The 27101-nt window shown below is 37.8% G+C and overlaps 2 protein-coding genes across 3 annotated transcripts in view; one reads left to right on the forward strand and one right to left on the reverse strand.

Annotated features, from left to right (window-relative positions):
- Positions 1 to 22342, forward strand: part of jbug (filamin-type immunoglobulin domains fbug) — a 59668-nt gene extending 37326 nt beyond the window's left edge. For both annotated transcript variants that reach the window (XM_013311364.1, XM_013311365.1), the window contains exons 21-54: positions 2739 to 2878; positions 5940 to 6065; positions 7586 to 7706; positions 8311 to 8384; positions 8787 to 8943; positions 9517 to 9725; positions 9844 to 10023; positions 10143 to 10217; positions 10518 to 10677; positions 11480 to 11628; positions 11707 to 11779; positions 11869 to 12036; positions 12285 to 12454; positions 12559 to 12651; positions 12760 to 12904; positions 12983 to 13068; positions 13350 to 13542; positions 15003 to 15224; positions 15336 to 15499; positions 15578 to 15728; positions 15812 to 16060; positions 16375 to 16595; positions 16825 to 17032; positions 17138 to 17266; positions 17367 to 17537; positions 17794 to 17951; positions 18054 to 18233; positions 18392 to 18536; positions 18631 to 18843; positions 19022 to 19195; positions 19386 to 19585; positions 19913 to 20074; positions 20356 to 20535; positions 20835 to 22342. In XM_013311364.1, the coding sequence (XP_013166818.1) occupies positions 2739 to 2878; positions 5940 to 6065; positions 7586 to 7706; positions 8311 to 8384; positions 8787 to 8943; positions 9517 to 9725; positions 9844 to 10023; positions 10143 to 10217; positions 10518 to 10677; positions 11480 to 11628; positions 11707 to 11779; positions 11869 to 12036; positions 12285 to 12454; positions 12559 to 12651; positions 12760 to 12904; positions 12983 to 13068; positions 13350 to 13542; positions 15003 to 15224; positions 15336 to 15499; positions 15578 to 15728; positions 15812 to 16060; positions 16375 to 16595; positions 16825 to 17032; positions 17138 to 17266; positions 17367 to 17537; positions 17794 to 17951; positions 18054 to 18233; positions 18392 to 18536; positions 18631 to 18843; positions 19022 to 19195; positions 19386 to 19585; positions 19913 to 20074; positions 20356 to 20535; positions 20835 to 20972 (5384 nt within the window). In that variant the 3' untranslated portion in view covers positions 20973 to 22342. The remainder of the gene's footprint in view (positions 1 to 2738; positions 2879 to 5939; positions 6066 to 7585; positions 7707 to 8310; positions 8385 to 8786; positions 8944 to 9516; positions 9726 to 9843; positions 10024 to 10142; positions 10218 to 10517; positions 10678 to 11479; positions 11629 to 11706; positions 11780 to 11868; positions 12037 to 12284; positions 12455 to 12558; positions 12652 to 12759; positions 12905 to 12982; positions 13069 to 13349; positions 13543 to 15002; positions 15225 to 15335; positions 15500 to 15577; positions 15729 to 15811; positions 16061 to 16374; positions 16596 to 16824; positions 17033 to 17137; positions 17267 to 17366; positions 17538 to 17793; positions 17952 to 18053; positions 18234 to 18391; positions 18537 to 18630; positions 18844 to 19021; positions 19196 to 19385; positions 19586 to 19912; positions 20075 to 20355; positions 20536 to 20834) is intronic.
- Positions 22343 to 22523: 181 nt separating this feature from the next.
- On the reverse strand, positions 22524 to 24615 carry LOC106117100 (uncharacterized). Its single transcript, XM_013311172.1, has 3 exons — positions 24375 to 24615; positions 23467 to 23658; positions 22524 to 22753 (listed from the first exon to the last, which is right to left on the reverse strand). Exons 1-3 carry the CDS (start codon positions 24466 to 24468, stop codon positions 22578 to 22580), a joined length of 462 nt encoding a protein of 153 aa, XP_013166626.1. The 5' UTR covers positions 24469 to 24615; the 3' UTR covers positions 22524 to 22577.
- Positions 24616 to 27101: the final 2486 nt, after the last annotated feature.

A 27101-nucleotide genomic window follows, 5' to 3' on the forward strand; every position in this document is an offset into this window, starting at 1 on the left:
CTCTCATTTATTACAATCACGAGTGTTCTAATAATAGTTAGTAAATTAAACTTATTACATTTTAATTTATTAATTGAATGCCAATTTTTGGCATGTTGAGTTCAGTTTATTAACACAAAAACATAAAAAGTTATTTTTTATATTATCTGTGAAGATATTTAGATACTGAGAAAAACATCTAGAATAAGTCTTCAATCGCGAAACATTCACACATAATTTAATCTCTATTTTTTCGCAAAAAAAAATGAAAAAGTCAGGTTGAACCTGTCTTGGTAACCAAAGGTTACGTTTTTGCACACTCTGACATTTTTTTTAAAGCGAACCTCTTTTATTTCTTTATTGTTTCCTTTGCCTTTCATTTGATAGCCTTCGCCGGTTATATTATTGTTTTGATTGATTGAATCATATCACATCAAATACACCTATTCTTTTGTTTGTTACTCCCTTGTATTATGTTTGCGTTGTGTGTTGAACATACTAGATACACTCTTTTGTATTGTTGATTCACAATACACCATCAGTTTGGTAACTAATGTCTGCAATATTTCCCAATAGCCATTTAGGTGTACATAGAACGAGAGAAATAAGACTTTTAAATGCATACTTTTTTAGTTTTAAAAATAAAATATAAGCAAATTTTTAAAAGGTTCTTTCCGAATACTGAAGATTTGCTTCTATTGCGAATAATTTTAGTTTTGACACGGTTTTTACTTATTTTATAAATATCGGAAACGAACAGCGTTTAACTGCAAATGATAAAAATATTAATGTTTTCATCAAAAATTTGATTTAAATATTTGATAAAATTAAAAGAGGTGCACAAGTGTTAAAATATAAATAATCATTTTACGCTGAAACTCCATGCATTTTAAGCACGCTTAGACGCTTAACTAGTAGTTAATTAATTTTTAAATCTATTGAAATATGCATTTTACTAACACTTTAAACACTGGTATGAATTGTAAATCCTGTTACCTACTTAGTAGTACGGTACGCAGATGTAATTATTTATCTTAACTTTAAAACACATTAAACACGTTAAATTAGCATATTACCAAATTCAAATTTTACAATCAAAATTCGTATTGTTACGTGTTAATTTTATATGACCGCAAAGACATTTTACGAATTTGTATACGTTCAGCATAACATGTTAAAACCAGTACTAAATATCGAGAGCATTGCAATAGATTATATACAGTTAGGTACGTGGCGAAACTAGTAGGGTATCAATGGTCCGAACCGAACTCAGTCCGAACGGGTCCGGGCGACATGATACCCGCGACGCCAACTTCGCCTACACTGCCTTTTACAATTAATACACGGTATAAACAACGTTTCTAACTGTTTTTTAAATTAATAATTGTAGGTTATCGAAATTGAAACTATAATCTAAACATATTTATAAAATTGGAGTGTCTGTATGTAATATCATCTGTCTGTCTGTCTGTCCGGGTAATCTTCGGACTTAGACGGAAAGTTAGCAGATGCACGCGAGCATATTTAGGCTACTTTTTTAAAATTCTGTGCTGATGAAGTCGAGGGAGACTGTTAGTGTAACAAAATAGTTGTATGCGAGGTGTATAATGTAATTAATTAAAATTTAAGTAGCTATTACGTATTGGGATGGTAATGTTTACATTCATTAGTGTCAGTCGAAAGCAAACAGTATTGTAATCAAGGCAGTCAATAGTAACATGCAGGACACCGCACACGTACATTGTACACCTAATAGATTACAAATCCATTGTAACTGAACGTAACTATTAACCTAAATTCTACAACAAATAGCATGTACTATCGTGAACACAAATAACGTAAAAATATATATACATTTGACTAAAAGTTACATGTTTTTTTTCACTAATTTATAATGTTGAGTTTCCTTGAATCATGCTAATTGTATAAATGACATGTTGCTGCGTTTAATTATGTCTGGCTCCCAGCTTTGTTAGGACCGAGTGAAGTTTTTACGTTATTTTTTGCAACTAACTCCCATCCTTCCCAGCGTCCGACATCTAATTCATGTATTTTTTGCAGAGTTTCTTTAAGTTGATATATTTCGTTGCTTTTGTACAATAATTATAGCCCTAAAGTTTTTTTTTACGATTAACATCTTATCTGACTACTTACTAATGTTATAAATTCGAATTTTTGGATGTATGGGTGGATGGATGTATGTTTGTTACAACGTGTCTACAGAATCTGCATGGATCTAGCTAAAATTTGGCATAAATATAGAACATAGCCTGGTAGAACATATAGACTACTAATTACTTCTTTTATTCCACGCGGACGGAATCACGGGCCACAGCTAGTAACTACATAAATCTTAAACTATTAAAAAAATTATATAATAGGGTTTGTATGTCATAACCGAAATTGAATCGGACAGAAAGTCTAGGGTTTTTTTGATACAAACTATCTAATGATATTCAATGCTAAGTATTATGCGTAAACCGGCAAATTATGTACTCGGCCGTACCATAGAGACGGGACTGAAAACGATCCAGCGACAGATTGATTGATTGCTTTTTTACGAATAATATGTTCAACAAACATCGATATTAAGTATTCATAAGATAGTTATTTGTACTTATTTAGGTTGGATTTGTTATGAGCCTTTTTATACTTATAAGATGTAAAGCGCTTATCTTCTAAAAATGCTGATTGTATACTGCAGTAAATAAGCTAAATAAGTCATAGTTACTGACGGTTTTAATTGTTCTGTTTCATAGGATCTCCGTGGAAGGTTGAGGTGATGGCGGGGCCGGCGGGCGGCGGCGGCGGGGAGCCTACGCGGCTCATCCCCGCGCGAGTGCCGGCCGTCTTCGAGATATCCACGTCACCGGGCGCACCCACCTTCAGCAAGAATGAGGTGAGATACCAAAACGTACAGCTTTATTACATACATTCGTGGTAGTTTATACTTAACATCTATGCCTTTTTTCATACAGCAAATGCCAGTTACAAAGACATAAATTTTCAGGCAAATAAGTATGTTACCTAATAAAGTATGGACAATTTTATTCATATTTTTTACATAACAGAATTGCTTTAAAATTTATACTATTTAAGTTCCGATTGTCACGTTTATAACTTAAACTTAACGTGTACTGCAACGACCTCAAAACTGTCACGATTTCTTTTTATTTTAAGCAACCTGTAATATAGGTTAATGAACTTTGTCACGGAAAACCGATAAAATGTTATATAACTACCATATTTTTATTATTAACAATGTTATAAAATATATATTTCCTTCATCTGTGGTCTTTCTTAATTCGTGATTTGAAATGAGCATATCTTGTAAAATGCACTTAATTACTGCCAAAACAATTTAATATTATTATTTTATTTTATTTTATCATTATAAACAAAGATGTAAAAATACTTTTTTCATCGGAATTAATATTAACTTTACCTGCATTGTGAATTTCATAGTTAACTTGTCAAAACATTATTGTAATTTAATATTCCACAACAAAATTAAATGTAAATATTTTAATGCCGACAATACATTTTTGCCACGATACCACTATCCTATGTACAAAGAATTAAATTCCCTTCCCACTTAAGTTCAATGAGACGTATAATATAACATGTGTGTACGTTTTTACAAGTTATCAATCTTTAGGTGTTAAATATAAGTTACATTTATATCGCAATGGGTAGGAAATAAACGTCCTCGACTGTATAAAGTGATAGTCACATTATTGGAATGATTTATCCTCGATAGCTATAGCGCTGGCATTTTTTGGCTTTTCGATCGACATAGCCAATTTAAGATTTATTGGCTATCGGCTTCCCTTTCCTTTAGGTTACACACACATTCATCCGCACAATTTACTAACGTAATATGACGAGTGAACTGATACTTTGGCATTTTTCAATATGTAACGATCTCATATAAATGCGGAACTTGGATAATAAATCGCATATTCCTATACAACATTTAACAATGGTAGAGCCCGCTTTAACATCTTCGCACGAATTGGCCCGGCTCGCCCGGTGAAATACCACGACCACACAGAAGACAGGCGTGATGTGGAAGCAATTCCGCGTTTCGTCTGATGAGTGTGTTTCCCGGAGGCCTTATTTAGTCCTCTTTCCCTTCCCACCCTTTATCTTATAAGGAAAGGATGGGAAGTGGAAGTGGACTTTCCGGATGACGGGATGCATAGAAAGGGATTTTTTTTTCCGTGCATCCTCTCCTCCGTCGATTAAAGGAAGGCAACGCATATCCAATTGCGTATGTCTATGGGCAACGGTCAGTTCGCTATTTCAGCGATTTCAGGTGGCCGCTTGCTCGTTAACCACCTTATGATTAAAAAAACATAATTCAATGTTTATGTTCTTCATAGTTAGCATAGATTGTAAAATATAGTAAACTTTCAACATAGTCGGTGACCCACTAGCAAGCCTATAATTAACGTATTAGAAAGCAAGAGAATTTGAATACAAAGTTGACTGTGAGAAATGTTTCCATGTAACCTTTCGGACAGTTTAACATCAGCTTGATAATTTTCATATTTGAATACTTTGGAAGATTATAGGTTTATTCTATATGTTATTGTGATGCCAAGGTGTCACATGTGACATGGCACCACCAGGCATCATGCCTGTCGCAATAAACAATACCATCCATCATACAATACCATCAGCTAATTATACGTCCCAACTCAGGGGCTCAGAGCCTACCTTATGTAAGATGTGACAAAACCATAGTCAACCACGCTGGTTTTTGTATCCCTACTCAGACATATGGAGGTTGCATCACGATTTTTTCCTTCACCGTAAGAACGTCGGATAAATGTATTATTGTGATAAGTGTATAGTAGAAATTATGTTCTTGCTCATTAAAGTCAATAATAATTATTAGTTAAAATAATATTTTCCGTCAATAATGTATTTATTTATATTGTTCTATTTATTGTTGTTTAAATATTTATGCCGATATACGGAGAGTAAATATTCTTAATATTGAGCAACTAAAACGTCAGTCATCCATTACAGCCAGTACTGTAAATATTCGAATGATAGATGACGACAACTGAAGTGAGGAAAATATGGATATGCCTGTCCAATATTATACCATCGTAACAGAATGTTACCATTCACCCTCGCTCTTCCAGTTCGTGTAATAAATTGATATTTCCTACGACCCCATTTACTATAACGAAATATATGAATATTCAAAATTAATCTATCAAAATTCTATCTATAAGTGTAACTCACTTTTAGTATGTGGTAGAAGATGAGCTCGTGAACGTCAAATTCAAGCTAATTATGTACTAAACCTGAAACATGCTGTCTACAACCATCTGCCGGACACGTCACAGCGGCAACCAACCTGGCATCATTTAAAAAAAGATTTAAAATATTGGTTATCGTGAAAGCTCCATATACATATGAAGAATTTTTTAGTAATTTTTTTGTAAATCACACTATTATGATCTGCAATTTAAACATTACCAGAAAATGAAAAATAAATTTATATATTTTACATGAATGGTCTTAAATCTATGATATTAAATAAAATATTAAAAACGAGGGCAATGTATACCAATAAATTGTTTTGAATTGTAATACTATGAAACGGATGTTGTAGCTTATGGTGGGTCCTCAAATACATGACTACCGCATCGCAGCTACAATATAACTACACCTTAATGAGGTTTTTCTTGGTTCAAAGTTTATGATACGACGTAATATAATTGTTCAGACTTTTCCCAGGATTCCCCATTATGGGTTTCTGACAACAAAATCACTGTATAAACATATCGTTATCTGTGTTTTTCATCTTTGACAAAACAAAGGTGACAATATGTTTTAAACGGGGATTTTCGTCTCAGAAACCTATGATTAGTATTTCTTTTTTAAATATAACTTTTAGCAACACGAAACAACTGAACAAACAAAACTATTATTATTCGCAGGTCGGTGTGACGGTGACCGCGCCGTCACGGAGGCCGGTGACAGCGCGCGTGCTGGATGTGGCCGAGCGACCGGGCGTCTACCGCATTGAATTCACACCTGAAGAGGTCGGCACGCACCTCATTGATGTAAGTCAAACATAATTCAATTAGCTAATCTTATTCGCACAAAAATGTATCGCTAAAATGCACATATGGCACGTTAATACACCAACGCTTAAATAAAACTGTGGTAGCTTTCGAGTGAGCTATTCATTCCCACTTCGGCGTTGCTAAATTTCCTTAATTAAATTATTTGTTCTTCATTATAATTTTTTAAAATGTTTAAGGTTTCTAATTATATTTTAATCATTCCCCACAATATTATCATGAAATTGTAGCATCTAAATTTCTTCCATTATTTTCATTAGCAACATAGAATCTAGCAATTTTTAAAAACAGATTATAAATTTAAGTCCGTAATGTATTGCAATAAACTAGCTCGCTACAAATGGTGGTTCCGCTTTTATCATTGCGAATAAATTAAATTAATAACAATACGAACCAAAATTACCTTCACTATTCCGTTGCAGAGCATGAAATTATTATCCAATGGGGAATCGTTAAATCTAAAACACTGTAATGTCATGTACACTGACATCAGGTTTTCAGGGTTGTCACCATTGTCCAATTCTTATTCGAAATATTACAATATAATATGCATGTGATGACAACCATATTTTCTCCAAAATTGCAATTTTTTGCATCGTGAAAACGTCTTATTAAAAATCATTTGTTACTCTATTTCTGAAAATCTTTATTAAAAAAAATTAACAGATAAATCAAATATGGCACCCCGAACCAAACCTGTGAATATCGAGCGACGAAAGCCGACGGCTTTTATCTTTAAAAGTCAGTCAGTCACGAAAATGTTTATAAATTATGGCAGAGTTATTTTCGGCCCTTCTTTAACCTTAATTTATTTAAAAATTTATAAACTATAAATAACACAGAATCTACATTTGCAACCTAACCTAATATACTGCAGTGCAAAGTACGTAAAGCAAGGTTGAAGTTCGTCTACACCGCAACCTATCCCTTCACTTGTACACGTTACGAATAATGAATTTATTCGCAGACTCAAACTCACGCACTCGAAAGTCGTCGTGTGATACGAACGAACTTTCTAGATGAAATTTTATTCACATAAGAGGTGCGAACTTATCTAATTTAATTATATTTACCTTTCACAAAAATAAATTGTAGTTGTATTTCCTCACGAAAACTATTTTATAATAAGATGCAAGCTGGAATTTATTATGACGACAGCTAAATAACACGGACGCTTACAGCTTTTGTGACTTATCGTTGTTACTATAATAAAAAAAACTCGTAATAAATGTAACACTGCATGATAGCATAACCTAAAAGTACTGTTCTCACTAAAAATTAAAGATCTGAAAGCATTTCCCGAGTTAATTTCAATGTCAATAAAAGGATAAAAGCTTCTTTATTTTCTAGTGTAATAGCTTTAAGAAGATAGCTCAAACGTAGGTGTGTACAAGAATTACTGCTTACATAGCGCAAACAAATGTTTTTAACGGTGTACTTTTACTTTTAGGTTAGGATTTTCATTGTTTTGTTTTATTTTAATGTCAATACATTTTCAGGTGTCAATTGCTGAAGATAAGTTAGCGGCCGGTCCTCTGGTGGCCAAAGTGTACGACTCAAGTCTTATCAAAGTAACAGACGTCGGCAACGCGGTCGTCGGACAACAGTGCCAGTTCAGAGGTAAACTTGTCCAAACGTTGTACAGCATTAAAGGAAAACTTGTCCAATTGACCCGCTACTGTTTCACCTAAGTAAAATTGGGGAAGTTGGTGTAGCAAACTCGCTTCGTATAAACTCTGTGAATATACAGACCGAATTAGATGCGGCGCTCTGAACTAGACTTCCTGTGTGCAACTCGACCCGAAGCTCTCAGTTTAAATTATACCATTATAAATAGTTGTTGAATTTGATCAGGCATGTAGTGCTAACAATTTTGCAAACCTTTTATCGATATATTGTTGATATTAATGTTTACGTGCTTTGAAAATATTACGTTGTTTTTTTTTACGTTCTTTAAATTTATTTGGCATCTGTGTTATTATACGAGTAATTGTCGTCTACGCTTATACTTGACCATTACAATCGTTTTGTTGCTCATAAAAAACTCTTAATGCCTGTTTATTTACGTGTTACTTTAATGTGCGTCATTTTTTACGATTATAGGATATTGTATAGACATTGGGTAACATTGAATTTCGATACTTTTTGTTTTAATAACAGATCTGAAACAATTGCTGGCAAATGTTTCAATATTTAATTAAATTGAGCCTTGCTTTACTTTCAGTGGACGCGAGCGCTGCCGGTGAGGGGCAATTAGAAATTTCAATAAATGAGGGTGAAGTCCCCAATCACGTACAAGTAAGCTTAGAACTTAGTGAAATTGAACTTTGCACAGGAATATACACTAGAAATAAAAGTAAAAATATTGGAAGTACTTTTCTCTCCTTGGTTTATGACACACTATAATCGAAAAACACTGTTTTTAATAGATGAAATCCTATAAGTAAGATAAACTTTAAACCAAGCACCAACCTTGAAAGGTCGTGAAACGCGCACCAATATTGTACTCTACTGCTGTGGCATCGTCTTAAGGTGATTGCAGACACATTGGGTAGCGTCGCGGCTTCTTGGTATTGATTTTATAATAAAATATGAGTGATATTAATAATCTAAATAAATAAAAATCTTTATACGTAGGGCGAATTAACTTAATTCGACGATATTTTCCACTCTTATTTTAAGTCCTAATAAAATTTTCAGGTGGTAGGGGGAGGAAGGTGTTTAGTTTTCTGGAGACCAGAAACTCCAACGCCTCATCGAGTAGACATAAAATTTAATGGGGAACCAGTACCATTATCACCATTCGTCTTTGACGTAGCGCCTGCACAGAGAGTCACAATAGATACGTCGCAAATTGGTAATTGTAGTAATTTTAGTAAAATAATAATATCCGCCATGTAAATAGAGTTTCTCGTTCACTAATCTTAACAGTACGTAACTCCATAAAGGAATAGTGCTCCAATAAGAATAGTAAACAGTGTTTGCTTCGAAACTTCGAATGTTTTAAAAAAAAATTAAAGAATCTGATTTTTTAAAGATTTTATGGCCTAGTTAATCCCAATTAAACGAATAATAAAACCCTTAAGACAATTTTATGTTTTATTTTAAAATTCAAAGAATTAAAATGCCACTGGAAAACTCGGCAAAACTGCAATACATAATACATTCTATGGTCTCCTGTCTCAGTGACTTTGACAGTGACATATCCAATGGACAATTCAAGACTTTGTTTACATTCCTATAATTGATTTACTTTATATATTTGTGATTTATTTCTATTTCATCACTTTAAACTTAACCATCGCAAATGCTTTGAATAATATGCTTGAAAATTACTACAAATAAAAAACAAAAGAGGTAGGAAATTTACCTTCTCTTTATATGAAATGCTATATTTATTAGCACTTACTTACACCTTTTTATTTTTTAGAGTTAATACCAGTTGGAGAGATAGCATCATGTTCAGTACGAGTGGAAGGGTCAGGAGGTGGAGAACTGACGGTTACCGTAAGGGGGCCTCGAGGAGAGGTCCCCGTCCGCCTCACCGGTGATGCGGCATCAGGATTGGTTGCCAGCTTCACACCTAAAAATGTCGGACCCCACACCCTTACTGCTCACTACAACAACCAGCCAGTACCAGTAAGCATGTTTTTATTACAATTATTTATTATATTTCATAATAACAATGACCGAAATCATAATTTTATAGATAAAATATAAGGTAAATAATTTTACCTTAAATTATGCATTTTTTTAGGGTACACCATTTGTGTGCAAAGCATATGATGGAAAGTTGGTCAGCGTAAGTGGTGGTGCATCAGCAAGAGTAGGTGTGCCTGTGCAGCTTGCTGTAGATGCAGCGCAAGCCGGGGAAGGTAACCTGGAGATCACAGTGGCCGCAAGAGGGTTGAACATACCAACACAAGTCCATCCACAGGTATGTAAAAAATTTCATCAAGCATTTAGTTCCATTAGGCATAAAAAAGTTCTAACAAGTTCGTTCTGTAAAGCTTTTTCTAAGATTCTATTTCTATGATATTGTCTTTTAATTTACAGGGCAATGCCAGATTTACAGTCTCCTTCACACCAACTGAAGCTTGTGAACATATTGTCAATGTATCATTCAATAAGGTTAGTTTTGTTTACGACTCTCTTCATAAGACAAGTTTTTAATATTAATATGAATTAAACAAAAAAATATGTTTTATTGCTAAATATTTGATTATTATAACTTTTTCAATATAACCAATATTCAAGGAAGTTGATTTGAAATGAAAAAGATTGAAATTGAGAATATCCTCTTCTCCGTCCAATAATAGTAGACAATATATTTTCAACTTAATCTCTTATTGTGGCCGCCTATGGGCACTGATCAAGTGACCTTGCTCATTTGTCACAGAAAATTGATTAATAGAGATTATTTGTCAACAGATGAAAGTTCCCGGCTGTCCTCTCATAGTAGCAGTCGCGGAGGGGGGTGGTGGTGGCGCGAGGGTCACACTGCCAGGCCCTGTACCATTGCACAGGCCTGCAGCATTAACATTACATCACCCAACTGCCACACTCGACCAAATTGAAGTTAATGTTGAAGGTATGTTGTATATATGTAACTATTGTAATTAATATTGTCTATGAAAAAACAAAAGAAATATAAACCCAAGGCCAAGAAAAACCTTCGAGGTTTGTGGATAAAATAATCTAGAAATTAGATTTCAGTATGTTCAAGATTTTGAACAAAATGAATATATTTTTGTAATAACATGACGACAAATTATTCGTAAAAACTATTAGAAATATATTGTTTCTTTACAGGGTGGTTTAAATGAGGGCCATTAAATATAACTGAATCACTATGAAGGAATCAGTGATGAAGTTAAAAGTAGTCGGGGTGATTCATAACAAATGATACAATGATGAAGTAGTTTTAGAATTAGTATTCTTCCACTGACATGCTTTTGCTATTCTAACATCCACCCAAATACAACTTATTTTTATTTTTATATAATACTTATTTCTTAATGCACGCAACTTGATATCACGCTGTTTATAATTATGTATTAATTTAATCATTACTAACATAGGGTAAGGTGTAATGAAGAAAAAAAAACGGAAAAAAATGTAAGGATATTTTTTTATGACGCAGAAAAATAAACGACCTGTTACTAGGAAAAACAATAACAATGACGTAACATGAACATGTTTTATTTATAAAGCTCATCCGCTTCGCCCTAACTTCTAACATTCATAAAGATAATGGGGGTGATTAAAAAGTAGGTAGAAACAGATAATAAAGGGGGATACGTGACAGATGGCAGGGTTTAGTTTAGGGGGAGGAGTTTGGGAGATGTTAGGGCGTGACGGTGAGCTGAGCGTGCGTGTGCGTGCGGGCGCAGGTCCCAACGGTGCGTCCGTGCCGGCGGCGGTGGCGGCTGCGGGCCCGGCCGCATTCCGCGCGGAGTTCGTGCCGCGAGCGGTCGGCGAGCACCGCCTCAATGTGCTCGTCGACTCCGTGCCCATACCTGCCAGCCCTTTCCATTTAAAGGTAAATTGAAAATATACCTACAAATATCGGAAAATCGATAAACAGATGTGTAAACTTATAAATTATTTCTTACTACAGGTGTACGATGTCTCAGCAATCAGAGTCAAGGATGTCGCTCATGGTACTGTTGGAAAACCTGTGACGTTCTTAGGTAAGCTAGTACTTATTAATATTAATTCCAGTTAAGTTTTTAATACACTATTTAATATTCGGGAAGTTTATACGTTAGTGTGGTTGTAGTGGAAACAATGGCGGCGGGGCCGGGTAACCTGGAAGTGACAGTGAACGGAGGACGTGTGCCGACTGCAGCGGCGGCGCAGGGCGCACACACCTACGCCATCAGCTTCACGCCGCGCGACCCGCGACCGCATACTGTCGAGCTGCGATTCAACGGCGACCATGTCCCCGGTATGATAGTTTCGTCCTACATCGATCTATCGCTGTATGTAAAAACTAACTAGAGTGGCACAGCGCCATAAGTGGGCCCTAGGCTTCTTACTTTTCTCGATCCTGTGTTCACATTGGGATAAAAATGTATCAAGACAGAGTGTGAGCTAATGAAGTTTAGTTTTGATGCGAGATATGTTTGTCACCTTGTTTCCTCAAATGTATATGTGAAAAATGGCGTATTACATGTTGTTATTGTGTGGGTATAGGGAGTCCATTCGTGTGCCACATATCTGCTCCGGCGCGTGTGATCGGCGCGGGCTCGGGCGAGTCCCCGGACAAGGTGTCTGTGGGAGATGCGTACACATTCAGCGTGGACTCGCCTGCATCGCCGCACGTCGACGTCCTGGGACCTGCCAGGAGACCAGTCCCTGTACAGGTGCCTACATGCATAGAATTTATAAAGTTTTCTTTACTAGTTTCTATAAAAATGTGTGATAATCAGATTTTGCTTGCTAAAAATAAAAGTATTTCTTCCTTTAGGTGTCGGCCGAAGAGACTGTGGGAGAAAACGAAGCAAGTAAAAGATACACCATTTCGTTCGTACCAGTCGACGTTGGCGACCACAGTATTGAGGTAGGTTCTATTTTTTTTAATTCTTTATATAAGTTATTTGTTACAAAACCATTCATGCAATTTGGATTGATAATTGTAGAATGTTGACATTTTTGATGAGTTGTTTAGGTCCGTGCGGGTGCGATGGGCGGGCACGTGGAGGGCAGTCCGTTCCTAGTGAAGGCGTACAGTGCGGCGCGCGTCTCCGTCACAGACATATCGCCCGGCGTCGTCGGCAGACCTGTCTCATTCACTATCAATGCATCGCATGCTGGTAAAGTTTTGTTAAATAATACTATAGATAAAATATTCTCTTTCCTAGCTGTACATTTAATGATCCGTTTTGTTCTAGGTGCTGGCAACTTGGAAATTATTGTCGCCGTCAATGGTAGAAATGTCCCTAACTATGTACAAAGTGAAGGAAATGCCAGGTTTAAGGTGTGCAAAGTTTTCAATATATCTATACAAATTGGCACTTAAATTAAAGTATATCAATGTAAAGTATCTTTAAATGTGATTATTTTCAGTATTTTATATTGTTTGGAAGAAAATTCGACATTGTCCCGATGTATCGGCGCAACACTAACCTTATTAAAATGTCAACGTTTATGTCCCCTCACTAATCAATCTGACACTTGACTTAGTAACGAAAGCACCCCATTCGCGCCAAAGGATTCCATCGAAAAATATAAAATTCAATCTTATAATATATGTATCAGGTAAACTTCAAGCCAGTGGAGGCGGCAGTGCACAATCTGTCTGTACGTTTCAACGGGCACGCGGTGCCGGGCTCGCCGTTCTCGTGCGCCGTGTCCGCGCCGCCCGCCGCGCCGGACGCACGCGCCACCGGACCCGGACTCAGCTCCGCCCCGCGAGCACAACCTGCAGAAATACACCTCACTGGATTCCAGAGTAAGTGTACTAAGAGTGCACTGGTCTAAAACTGACTCGGTAATACACACGATAGACCTGTATCACTCACTTGTGATCAGATCACTGTGATTGGATCAATGTCATCACGTGATCGATCCGATGTTGAATCACAGAAGAATGCTTATTTTTCTCCTGCGACCCGTAGATCAACAGATCCACGCGTATTTCGTCTCAGTTACTACATCGATCATAACCCGCGATCACTGACCTTTGGAAATGACTATAAGATAGGACTGGCTATAGGACGTTGTATTTTGTGCCTATTTCATTTTCACAATTTTAGCGATGATGTTAATTTGAACTGATAATATAGATAGAATTAACTGTCACGTAACATCAACAAACGAGTTTAAATCTGAACGAAGCAAAAGCTGTTATTTCCAAGCAATTGCCTATCCTAAACTGATATATAAACACGGCTAAACATTCACGTATATACGTCCGGTGGCGGCACCGACTAGTTTCGAGCCCAGTGTGTGAGTGAGTGTTTAGCCGTGTTTATATATCAGTTTAGTATAATGTATCACGAAAGTTTGAATAATTCAATTGCCTATCCATTTATAGGCAACAGTGCCCCCGAATCATAATGTGACCGACTCGAAAGACCAGCGTCCTGAGTGGCCAAGTCTATTGAACCTGGTTACTATGTAAACGGTTTGTGATCCAACTCGGAAGAAATAACTGTATGTGAATATATACTTATCATATCGATATCGCAAGTACTATGTTCTTATAAGGTTATTTATACTTCCTCATAGATTTGCAGTACAATAGCATTCTGATAAGCAAGCCTGATATTAATAGAATCGCGTACTTAATATTATAAAATGTGTATTTTCAGCATTCTTATTTCATCTACATTGAAAGTAGTTTACAATTCGTATACTCGTATGCTTTTGTTTTGTTGTTAATTATTTACAAACATAGAATCAGTCAATTGATGATTATTTGCTTTGTTTCATTGATGAAACGTCTTGAAAACGTCGCGTGGTGTATTGAAAAAGTTTTTTTAAACGTTGAAATTTTAATACTTTCTTTAATAGTAATAAGAATATGAGAAAAATCTGTTCTTTTGATTATTATCTGAAAAAATATATCGGTAAGATTTAAACTTAATTTTTTTGTACGAGAATATTCCCTGTATATATATATATATATATATATATTTCTAATATAATTTTAGATGGATGATTGGATGGATATTTGTTAGACGGTATCTCCGGAACGGCTCAACGGAATTTGATTAAATTTGGCACAGATGTAGAATATAGACTGTAGGAAGACTTAGTCTACTCTACTTATTACGTCGTTTTTTCTATTCTGCGCGGACGGAGTCGCAGGCGATAAGTAGTAATTCTATAAACTTTTTTCCACTAGTGAGACTAGACTTGTATTTTAGCGACCTGGCATCCAAAGCAATAATTTCCTTTGCACTGCAGCGGGCGAGCCGACAGTGCACGTGACGGGTCCGGGCGGGAGCAGCGTGCGCACGCGCGTGTCTGCGGGCGGGGACGGGCGCTACACTGCCACGTACACGCCCGAGGCGGTGGGCCGGCACAGCGTGCAGGTGACGTGCGCCGGCCGCCACGTGCCCGGCTCCCCCTTCACCTGCAACGTGTACGACGTGCGCCGCGTGCGTGTCACCGGATTGGGACCTGGAGGTTGTTTACTGATCACTTATATACGGCTCGATGTATCTTTCTGTCTTTTATAAGTCATGTTTACATTTTATTTTTTTTAAATATCATAGAAAATTATCTTGTGTATTTTAGAACTCGAAGGTACACTGGAAGGATTAAATCTGGAAGAAGGGGCTGAAGAGGAGCGGGCAGTGGAGGTGGGCAAACCGGTGACTTTCAGTGTGGACGCGGCGGGCGCAGGCGAAGGCACGCTGGAACTAGTCGTGTCTACCCCTTCTACCACCGTCAAAGCCGAGGTGCGTTGATTCATTCTTTAACAAGCCAACGTTTAAATCTGAATTTCAGTTTTTATATCGTGTATTTTTATTACTCAGGTCGTTGCGGTAGCTCGCGGTCTCTACGACGTGACTTTCGTGCCCGTGTCTCGAGAGCCGCATCGCGTTTCAGTCACATTTAATGAACAAGCAGTGCCCGGCAGCCCCTTCGTGTGTCGAGTTAACGAACCACTGACTTATGTGCAAATAGGTATGTATTATTTTAAAAAAATACCAGGTGATCACTAATATGTTTGGTCCTTCGAACAAGATCTAATGAGACATGTTTTACAGGAGGTGTGGCGTCAGTGGAAATCGACGAAAATCTGACTGACGTAGAAGTAATCTCTCCGTCAGGAAGCAGAGTGGCAGAAGCTACTTTAGAGGACTCTGGCCTATTGACATTCCCAGCTAGTCGTGTTGGCAGATACGTGGTGAGGAGTAGCAGAGGATCAATAGCAGAAGTCGAGGCGCTTGATGCATCCGCTGTTAAAGTTCTATCTATCGGCGATGCTGTCGCCCATCGTCCTGCATTAATAACTGGTAAGTTGTTACCGAATGTAGTGTTCATAACAATTATTGCTACTGTGTTTTACTCCCTTTTAAAAAAGTCAACTAATGATGATTGATATTTGGAACAAGAAAATGTGTCTTAAGATCTTTTGTTAGCCTTAGCTAACCTTAACAACAATAAAAACTAATATCAAACGTGTCTCTAAACTCAAGTATAATATTTTGTACGGAAAGTCCTTGGCTTCTTAAATACTGGTAACACCAAAGTAAAAAGTAAAAATAAAGAAATTACTTTTATTTGTTTATGTATTTTGATGTTGTGCTTACACGTAATAAAACTGCAGTGAGCACGAGTAACGCGGGTAACGGTCGTCTGTCTGGTCGTGTGACATGCGGCGGGGCGACTGTACCACACTCAGTACGGCGGCGCGGCGGCGGGCGACAGGAGCTGGTATGGCATCCAGCACGCGCGGCGCCGCACCGCCTCGCTCTGCTGTGGAGCGGCGCGCCCGTCTCACGCGAGCCAATGCTGCTCGATGTAATGCCCGCGCACCACGGACAGCAGGTGCGCACACTTGATATCCTCACATTTACTCCATAACAAGACCCTTCCAAATAAATTATAGAGTAATTTGGTGCTACTGTCACTTTTGGTCATGATAATTTTAAAAGAACAAAAAAAATCATTAACTTTTATTTTATCATTATTATGCGAAGTCGTTAAATATAAAGGAATACTATAATACTTTTTTTATTTTTGTATTTCTATGTTTTTTTTTAAATTTTGATTCCAGGTGGCAGCATCAGGGCTAGGACTATACCAGGCGCAAGTGGGCAAAGTATCATCGTTCAGTATTGACACGCTGGGACGTGCGGCGCGGGAGTTTGACGTGGTGGTGTCAGGTCCGGGCGCGCGCGCGTTGCCTGTGCGCTGCTACCAGACCAAGTCCGGCCTGCTGCAAGCAGAGTTCACCATCACCGAAGTTGGACAGAGCAACATTGGTAAATATAAACTCTACTTCTATATAAACACTATTGCTATCTCTTTGTTCCATAGAAAATGAGGGAGATGGTTATTAAGTGACATATGTTATATTCTATTTCCAGAGGTCTTGCATCTTTCGAAACCCGTCACCGGCAGTCCATTCACGTGTGAATCATTCGACCCCAATAGAGTCATAGTCTCCGGTCTTCCAACTGGGAATATTATCGCGCAGACTCCAATCAATTTTACAGGTAATCTATATTTATTTCATGCGACATCTTTGCCTAATTTTCTTTATAATAAAACGGTTTACTGTTTACAGAGTAATGAATATTTTGTTTGTGAATGTAGTGGACACAAAGGAGGCGGGTGTGGGCGAGCTAGAGGTGGTGTGTGAAGCAGTGTGCGAGCCACACGTGCGCGTGCGCGTGCCCGTCGACGTGCGCGAGGATGCGCACACGCACCGCGTGCGACTGCGCCCCGCCATGCCCGCACACTACCGCATATACATCACATACGGAGGTAAATACTATGACTAGTTTATTACATTTTCTTTATAATTATTTCATTTTAACGACATTATAAAATTGCACATGCTGATACAGTTGATTCATTAAAGTAGTGCTTTCAATATCTTTTGTATTTAAACGGCTAAAGGGATGTCAATTAAATTTGGCATACATATAGAACATAGTCTAGAAGAACACATAGGCTATTATATTTTTAATCGCGGACGGAGACGCGGACTACTGCTAGTAACTTAATAATGTTGTACTAGGAGCGGCTGTCCTGGGCAGTCCAGTATCACTGGGCGTGCTGAGCGCGCGCAGCAGTGCGGCGGCACGTTGCCTGGGCACGGGACTGGCGCATGCGCACGTTGGCAAGGAAGCCGCTTTCACCATACACTGCGCTGACGACGCCACACCCACTGTACAGGTATACACATTCTTTAACTTCAATATGGATGCGACATGCCATTGCCATTGGATGTCTAATTTTCCTGTTAAACAATATTAAACTAATTAAAAAAAAATCCAGGTGGAAAGACTGACGGACAGCAAGGAGGAGGAGACGGATTCCGGTCTCCTGGAGTGTCGCGTGGTGGCGGGCGCGGCGCGCGAGTGGCTGTGCGCGTACATACCACTTGTCGTCGGCCTTTACGAAGTCAGGATATTCACCAGCACAGGTCCACTACCTGGCAGCCCCTTCTCAGTTAAGGTAAGCACACTTATCGATATTTGATTTGGCACTTGGTGAACAGGAGTAATATTCTGAGCGACGTGCCATCTCGCTTTAATTTGTTTAAATATCTCGTAAACCGATTAGAGTTTGAAGAATGAAATAAATGTAGGTTTTAATTATTTCATTGGTTCTAGGTGATAGACACGTCTGCCATAGTGCCCGTGGGTGGGTGGGGCGCGGACAACTCAGGTCGGGTGCGTGCGCCCTCCAAGCTCGTGCTGGACATCAGCAACGCTGGACCTGGCACGCTCGAGTGCCTGCTGGCCGGCAGGCATCAACGTAAGTCACTTTATAATCATGTGTAAAGTGTATCTTTTAATTATTTTTTTTTTGAAAAACTTCTTATTTTATATTGTGTATCTTATTTTGCCAGGTGTGGAAACGGTGTCGGGCCGTGCTGTGGTGACGCTGTCAGCTGCGGAGGGAGCTAGCGGCGAGCAGGAGCTGGAGCTTACGTATAACGGCGCGCTGGTGGGCGGGGCGCCGCGCCGCGCTCTCGCTTCCGGCCCCGCCGCTGATCGTGTCGCGCTCGCCGGCCGTGGTCTTGCCCACGCCGCACCGCACACGCCCGCCGTCTTCACTATAGGTTCGTACTTAGTTTAGCTTACACTTAACATCTTACGTGACCATAATCCTTTCACCAACCAACGTTTAATTTAACATAAATGATTAAATAGTTAGGCAACATATCTAGTTATGATATATTTACGATCAAGTCGTTTTTATTTACGATAGTTTATACTATTTCTTTGATACCTTTTCAGACGGTAGCGCAGCTGGTCCAGGCGCGCCCGAGGCATCATTGAGTGCTCCGGACGGCAGTGCGGTGCCGGTGGCTCTGGCGGCGGCAGGACCTGGCCTGTGGCGCGCCTCGTACACGCCGCGCCGCGCCGGCGAACATCAGCTACGCGTACTGTGGGCCGGAAGACTTGTCAAAGGTTTATCAATTATTTTATTATAAAAAGGTTTATTAATTAAAGGTTTATCAAATATCAATCAAAAGGCAATTATCAATTTAAAGATAGAATTAATCATTACTATTGAGTAAGGTTCCTCTTTATTTAAATTCTTTAACTTATTTCTAAACATTTCTGTAATAATATAGTTCAATAACTGTATGTGTATCAGGTTGTCCGCTGACTGTGAGTGTTGTGGCTGGCGGCGGTGGCGGTGGTGGCGGCGAGGGTGGTGGGGGCGAGGCGGCGCGCGTTGTATGCTCGGGCGCGGGGCTGGCGGGCGGCGTGGTGGGCCGCGAGATGCGCAGTTGGATAGACACGCGCCGCGCTGGCCCTGGAGAACTCACCGCGCACTGCACCGGACCCAACAAGGTATTACAGTTATCAAAATATGAAGACGATCCAAGGTCATCAGCGTGCTGTGCAGTGCCCTCCCCTCGCATATTGCTACGCCCGGCTACATATAAAATTATGTTTTGTAGAACGATTTGCACGAATTTATGAGCGCCCAAAATATCTAAATACTATAATATCACGTACTAACCACTATAAGTGAATTATATCCGTCTTACGAAAGAGGGCGCTGTCACTTGTATATATTTTTTTTGTTCATTCATACAACTATTGATGAGCTTCTTCCTGAAGTGTTATAGGAGAATAATCAGTTGGATCTAGTGACTTATATTGGCTGTCATATAGGTTGCGTACTGCGAGCTGTACGAGCACGGTGACGGCACGTTCACTCTGAGCGTGAAGCCGGCGGAGGCGGGCCGGCACGTGCTGAGCGTGCAGTTCGCCGGCGCGCACGTGCCCGGCTCGCCCTTCGTGCTCAAGGTCGCCGGCGCACCCGACCCCTCTAAGGTACGTTCCCTCAGATTAAATAACTTACTATAAAAGGTTGTGGTGTTATATGGTATTTTTTTGCATTTTCTTGATCTGATCTAAACTTTGTACAATTTTGAGAAAAATATGTAAGTGAAATGATATTTATGTCCTTTAATGATGATCAGACTTCTTTTAAGAAACCTAATGCTAAGTAATGATTACTTATCCTTAACAAATATAGGCTATTGAATTATTAAGTGGAGTTTTAGATTATGTTTGCGTTCTATCAATAATATTTTGTTTATTATTACATGTAGGTCCGCGTGTACGGTCCGGGCGTGGAGCCGGGCGTGCTGGCGACGTTCCAGTCGCGGTTCCTGTGCGACACGCGCGGCGCCGGCGCCGGACAGCTGACCGTGCGCGTGCGTGGACCCAAGGGTGCCTTCCGCGTAGAGATGCAACGCGAGAGTCAGAAAGACCGCACCATACTCTGCAAGGTAACCTAACAAGTAAACTTACACATAGAATAAGCAACTATGGTTGGTAACATAGAGTAAGCGTCATTGAATTAAAAAAAAACTGAGAAATACGCTAGATTGCAATACAATACACGCGTATTTGAAGTAAAAAAGCAGTTACCCAAACCTTAATTGTCTGTCTGTTATAGATCATATTATGAGCATTGTTCGTACATTTTCGGAAATCCTTTTAAAATCATGCTAAGTTTTGAAATTAATTATTCTTACTTCTTGTATGCTTTCTTCCGTGTTAATTATTTGTTTATTTAATTTTTCAGTTTTCCCCCACCGAGCCCGGCGACTACCGCGTGGAGGTGCGCTGGGCGGGGCGGCACGTGCCCGGCTCGCCCTTCCCAGTCATGATCTTCGACACGCAGGAGGAGCTGCGCAGATACCTTCAGACCATTACGCCCTAGCCCTAGCCCTGGACCTAGCCCTTTGCCTACAAATTATCGACCGAGTCTAATACGGACAAGATACATCGGCTAGTATTTAGTTCCGTCACACATTAAGGAAGACTTCTGGTGTACGTTTGTTATTTCATGCCTTGCGTTCAAAAACTTCAGTAAAATCTCATACTTGTAACAAATAATCAAATCTACAAATCAATCAGAGCAATTTAATGTTATATTCCAACCTCAAATATTACGAAGTTCATTGACCTTTTCGTAAAATGTTAAATGAACAACTCGGTCTATCACATAAAAGTGTACTTGCAGCTATCGGCAACTTATATTAAATTTAATAACCATCGCCCGCCATTATAAAGTAAATATCCTATTTAGTAAGATCTGTTGTAAAATCTCGCCACTAATCTCTACAAATGGATAGGCGATTGCTTGGAAGTGATTGCTTTTACTACGAAGAGTCTGTTACGTGACAGTTAATCCTATCTATATTATTAGTTCCAATCCACGCCACCGCTACCGACCACAACGAACAGCGCCAAATGAAAATCAAATAGGCACAAAATATAACGTCGTATAGCCAATCCATTTATAGAGGTCAGTGAATCTCGCTATTTCGTGTTAGCCATAACCAATATTCCGCTAATCTTTTATATTAACGTTTACAAGTCTGAATTAATTTCTTATATTTTTGTATCGATTTCTATTATTTATTCTTTAGATTTAATAATATTTTGGTATTTAATTAAAAATTACATATCACGTATGGTATACGGCATAATAAATTTAATATCAGGGTATATGGATTGGATACAATGGATATAGGATATAGTGTTGCTATTACCATATAAAGATCTGATCTTTTTATGTCAACTTTGTATTTATGGAACAATTTGCACTTTAATCTTTGACATGGTAACACTGCTCTATGCTATTTCAAAACTTACCGTGGGTTTCTGAGACTATTATCCCCGTTTGAAACATACTGCTGTCTCTGTTTTGTCAAAAATAATGATAGGGTTGACGATATTTTATACTTTGATCTCAGAAACCAACGATAAGTACCATTTAAATTATTGAAAGGTTTTACAAACATTTTTATTAAACATCTGATTTTCTTCACAATTGTAGCTTTGCAATTTTCTTTGAATTCGAAATACTTTATCTGAAGTACATTCCGATGTTATTGTAAGTTGATATACATTTTGTTTATTTTGTTAATATTTATTAATACTGCATCTAGTTTGTAGACTTAACTTTTGTAACTAACGAATGCACTCGTTTAATTGTTATTGCCCGACCGGGCGGCTTAGTGCCCGCCGGGCAAACCCGCTGATTAATTCAGTTACTAATTGTTAATAAATCGAACTTTATTTTAATTGTTGACTTTTATTTATTTGCCCTTTTCTTAATTTACAGCATTTTAATGTTATTCATATACAGCAGAAGTATTTAGCTGTAATTGCAAAATGTATACACATTTTACTGTCTCGAAATAAATGGTTCTTTTCAAATTATAAAATATTTTTTTTAATTTAATTTCAAATTGGCATATAAAATAAAAAACTAATGTTATTTAGTATATCATACATGATACACAAACATTGTTTTACGTTACATTCCGTTAGGTTTAAATCTGAACGACACAGTTCTTCGGTCAGGGTACGTGTGCGCTATGCCCGTGCCCGCGCTCGCTAACTGCGCCCTCAGCGCGTCCAGACTCGCCCACACCTGCTGCATCTGACCGAAGATGATCACCTCCAAACGCTGGATTGAAGAGTGCAATTCCCCTAAACAAACAGGAAGTAAACATTATGGTATAAATAAAACGGACGGGTTTAACAACAGACGTCAAGGATGACCAAACGGCTGGAGATTAGACAATTCAATAAATCATATTCATTTCTCGAAGATTGTTTTTTTAACTTTCATTTGTTTAATTTGTGAGATATGCGACCGTAAAACGAATCTCCAGATTAAAAAATGATTGCTTACATCTAGAAACATGCTTAAACTTTTGAACTAAACATATGATACTGGGAACATCGTAAAAGATTTAAATAAATAACAAACAAATAATTAATCACTATTCTTGTGCAACGAATGCGCCTATTGACTAATGCCATGGTCCATTACGCTTGCGGTATGCCGGCGAGTGATCCGAATAGATTTCGTCAGAGTTGTACATCAAAATATTACCTAACATCGTTTCGTCTGCTCATAAATCTCATGCGTTTAAATGTATATAACATCGTGAGGTTCTTAATTATTTACCATACATTTTTATAGTAAACCGTTGAATTCCACTGCTGATACTCTGATTCGAAGAACGGCATCTATTGTAGCGGATCTGAGATAGTGTGGAAAACTACGGTAATATAGCCAAACCGATCTATCACAATGGATTTATAATTTGGTAAAGATTAGAAGGTTTGCCTGGTGTCTTTTGGTCAATTATGCTATATTTTGTTGCTGATAATTATTTTATGAGGTACTGTCTTACTGGAAGTGACAACTCCATGTAATCGCCTGGTGATGGTAGCATTAGCAGTGGCATCAACTTCATGGGTCTTAACCGAGCACATGGCACGCGCCTCTTCTCGCGGCCCTGCACCGTGGTACGTTGAGTTGCGGACCTCTATGAACGGCTGATTGCGACCCTCTGAGTTACTAATCGTGTAGTGTGGTCCACGTACTGCAAAATAACCAAAAAATTTCAACATTTTTATACTGTTTCTTGAAAATAAAAGCCTGATCTGTGGCTTTTTTAATCAGAGAGTTATCTTTAATATATATTGAAGAAGTATCATAAAATTTATTTGTCTTAGCATTATCATCAAAAGAGTTTATTTTTCACGATAAAAGTTAAACTGTGTTTCTCCATTGTGCGCCCGTTGTTTGGTTTTTAATATAAGTTTTTAGCTAAAAGCATTCCGTCAAAACAAAAGAATCCAGACCAAATATGCGTGTCAATTACTAGTCAATTGTAACATTTCTATTAGACTTATTACAATGTGTTGAACATTGTAATAATTGGCGACACCTATTTTTCTCAACAAGTCTTTTCAAAGCTTACTTCGGCGTAAAATATTTTACGTATGCCTGTCTGCTTCTATTTAAATAATCAATAATTAAATAAAAATTAGTAGAATAAGCAATAAATATTGTATTAACTTGTGAAATACAAAATACAACCTTAGAAAATTGAAGCTTGAAAGTTTCACTGTATAATACTAAATGTATATAGCTCGAGCTCTAAAAACCACAAACAGACAATATTTTCAAGAGCCTCACACCTTAATATTATCTAATCTACAGTTTGTTTACATCTTTGTTAAAATTTCAAAGATTTTGCCGAAGCTATTTATCACTATGATTATAAAAATGAAAATTAAAAAAAAAATCACTTACAGTACGAATTCGCGGGAGCTCCAAAAACTGTTGTAAATACAGCATAAGAAATTAAAAAGAAAATTACTACAATTCTAAAAATATTCTTAGCCATTGTTTTGTTCTTTAAAATGCACCCCAAAATTCGGAAGTTAATTATTTGTGAATTTGTAAATTTTTCTTATATTTGTTCCTTTTACAATGGTTACATATTTTAAATATTGAAAATTCGTTGGCGGGCTTTTACGTCACTTCACGTATGTCGTTGAGGTCGGCGCGAGAACTGATCGAGACGAAATCTGTGTGAGTAGAATAAATAGTGGTGAACCATAGATTGTAAGCCGCCGAATATTCAGCCCAAACTAATTGGGTATCTGACCGATGAATTGAAGAGTCTAGCTAATAGTTTTGTTAAACATTTATCAGAGCATACATGCAATAGAATGCAATAATGCACTTTTCATTATGCTTTGTGCTTTGAAGCATTTATTCCGGCTTTAGCAAGTGGCTTTTAGTTCGTATTAGTCTTTGCTTTGTCGTTTCATTTCCCGTCTCATTTCCGGGCTACCCAGACCTTTTATTCACACACTTTACTTTCTTGTTTTTATATCCTTGGTAACATCCTAATTTTATTTCAATATTTACAATAGTAACAAAGATTATTTTAAGTTATATTTATGCATTTGTATAATCAATTTCATATGTTGTGGAAATAAAGGAATATTACATTGTTAGCAAGTTCAATATGTATGGCGACGATGTAAGGAATTTCTTAGGGCGAAGTTCACGAACAAAACAGATGTAAAAAGGTCAGTAAATACTTGAATACATAAACATATGAATATGTACTGAAATAACATGGAATTCCTTAGTTGCAATTTTTCAGCGTAAACAAAAAGTAAAATGTGTACAGTGTTACCAGGCAGGCAGGTTTTGAAATAAACAGCCCACAGTGTTAAAAAAATATAAATCTGGTCTTAGTTCATATAATACTGTTGGCTAATTTTGTAAACATTTCACCCCCTCGTACCTATCCTTAATTATACTACTGAATTTATGTCTCGCATTTTTCCGACTTAAAATATAACACCTTTACTATAGGGAACATATATTTTCTACAGAGTATTCTTACTTACAGATAAGGTTAGGACTCCAAAAAAAATGAAAAATAAAACAAATTTTGTAAAAATTTGGACACCTATGTACAACGTTACAACGCATTTTATGTACACATAGGAACACTAATTTGGTAAAGGTATACGTATTTACGTATAGAGCGTCGGTGGCTCAGGGGTCAAGCACTTGACTTGCAATCTGCAGGTCCTGGGTTCGAATCCCGCCATGTACCAATGTGTTTTTCGATTTCCGATTTACATATGTATTATACATTTATCCGACGTTCTTACGGTGAAGGAAAACATCGTGATGCAACCTGCACACATCTGAGAAGAAATTAAAAGACATGTGTGAAGTCAACCAACCCGCACTTGGCCAGCGTGGTTGACTATGGCCTAATCACCCTTAACTTAGGGTAGGCTCCGAGCCCCTCGGTGGGAATGTATAGTGAGCTGATGATGATGATGATACGTATTTTTCCTTAGTCGACGACGAATCTGCAAGGTCACATCAAATCATAAGTGCACCAATTTGTTCCTGTTCAATAATAACATGCCATCACTTTAACACGTCTGATGACCTAAATTTGAAATGTAATAAGATATCACGTGCGTAATGAAGCAAGAAGAATTGGTCATTGCCGAAATAAACGTAATGAGAAGCGTAAAAATCGTTTGTCAGCTGTCTGTATTACACATGTCATTTAATTACACAGAGTCTCAGTTCCCTTGGACTCTACAAGATCATCGACCTATTTATAAAACTTTAAATTACGATACGCTAAAACAAATTTAATGAGAGCAACGTCTGTCTAAACTCGAAACGTATTAAACGAACTATAACATATATTGATTTACAGAAAACTAATTGTATTGGTTTACAGGAAAGGTCGTTTCTAGTATCAAAATCTGCCTTCATTTTAAAGATGGCGCCAAAAACTTAATGAACATGTCACATACATTAAATGGATTGCTTAAAGTGACATTTGTTAAAACTTTGATTTTAATTATATTCGTCATCTGGCGCCGCTTGTACTGAATCATTCAACCGTAGGACATAAATATGCACAGCAATAAATCTAGAGTTAACAATCCATTGCTATTGTACTGACATATTTTGTCTGCTGGGGAGGCATGGAATATACTAAAAATGACAACGTGTATCCTACTTTTCGATAAATAAATTTCAAAGTGAAATAGAATCAAAATTTACTATAATACAAGTAGATGAGAACTTGTGTAATTAATACCAAACGATGATGATCCAAATTACGAAGAATCGATCGATTGGGACAGATTGAGCAGACCTCAATTACAGTAAGATATATACGTGGTTGGAGACAGGCTGAATACTCTTTAGAAAACAAAGGATTCACGTTTAAAATAGTCAAATTACGATAAAAATCAAATTACTGTCAAGATCTTAAAAGCATGTTGTTTCTACAGAACGGCATTGAACTAGAGTTTGTGTAAACAGTTCTAATCTCGCACTGTGAGTCACGGGCTATTAATAAACGTTTAATCGGGAGATAAAACATCTCCGGGGCCCTTTTTCAGCAATTCGCCTCGTTGTAGCGACGCCTAAAGTAATGTGACCTTACCATGGATGAAGTCTTAGATGGGAGCGCCGATA

Source organism: Papilio xuthus, unplaced genomic scaffold (genome assembly GCF_000836235.2).
Source record: "Papilio xuthus unplaced genomic scaffold, Pxut_1.1 DF827680.1, whole genome shotgun sequence".
Lineage (NCBI taxonomy): Eukaryota > Metazoa > Arthropoda > Insecta > Lepidoptera > Papilionidae > Papilio > Papilio xuthus.

What these genes read in the sequence shown, in the direction of transcription:
- LOC106117100 (XM_013311172.1), bottom strand. Translation starts at nt 24,468, where the DNA reads ATGGCTAAGAATATTTTTAGAATTGTAGTAATTTTCTTTTTAATTTCT. An exon ending in AGCTCCCGCGAATTCGTACT is followed by an intron (nt 23,659 to 24,374) that starts GTAAGTGATTTT and finishes GTTATTTTGCAG; the next exon opens with TACGTGGACCACACTACACG. An exon ending in ACATGGAGTTGTCACTTCCA is followed by an intron (nt 22,754 to 23,466) that starts GTAAGACAGTAC and finishes CTGTTTGTTTAG; the next exon opens with GGGAATTGCACTCTTCAATC.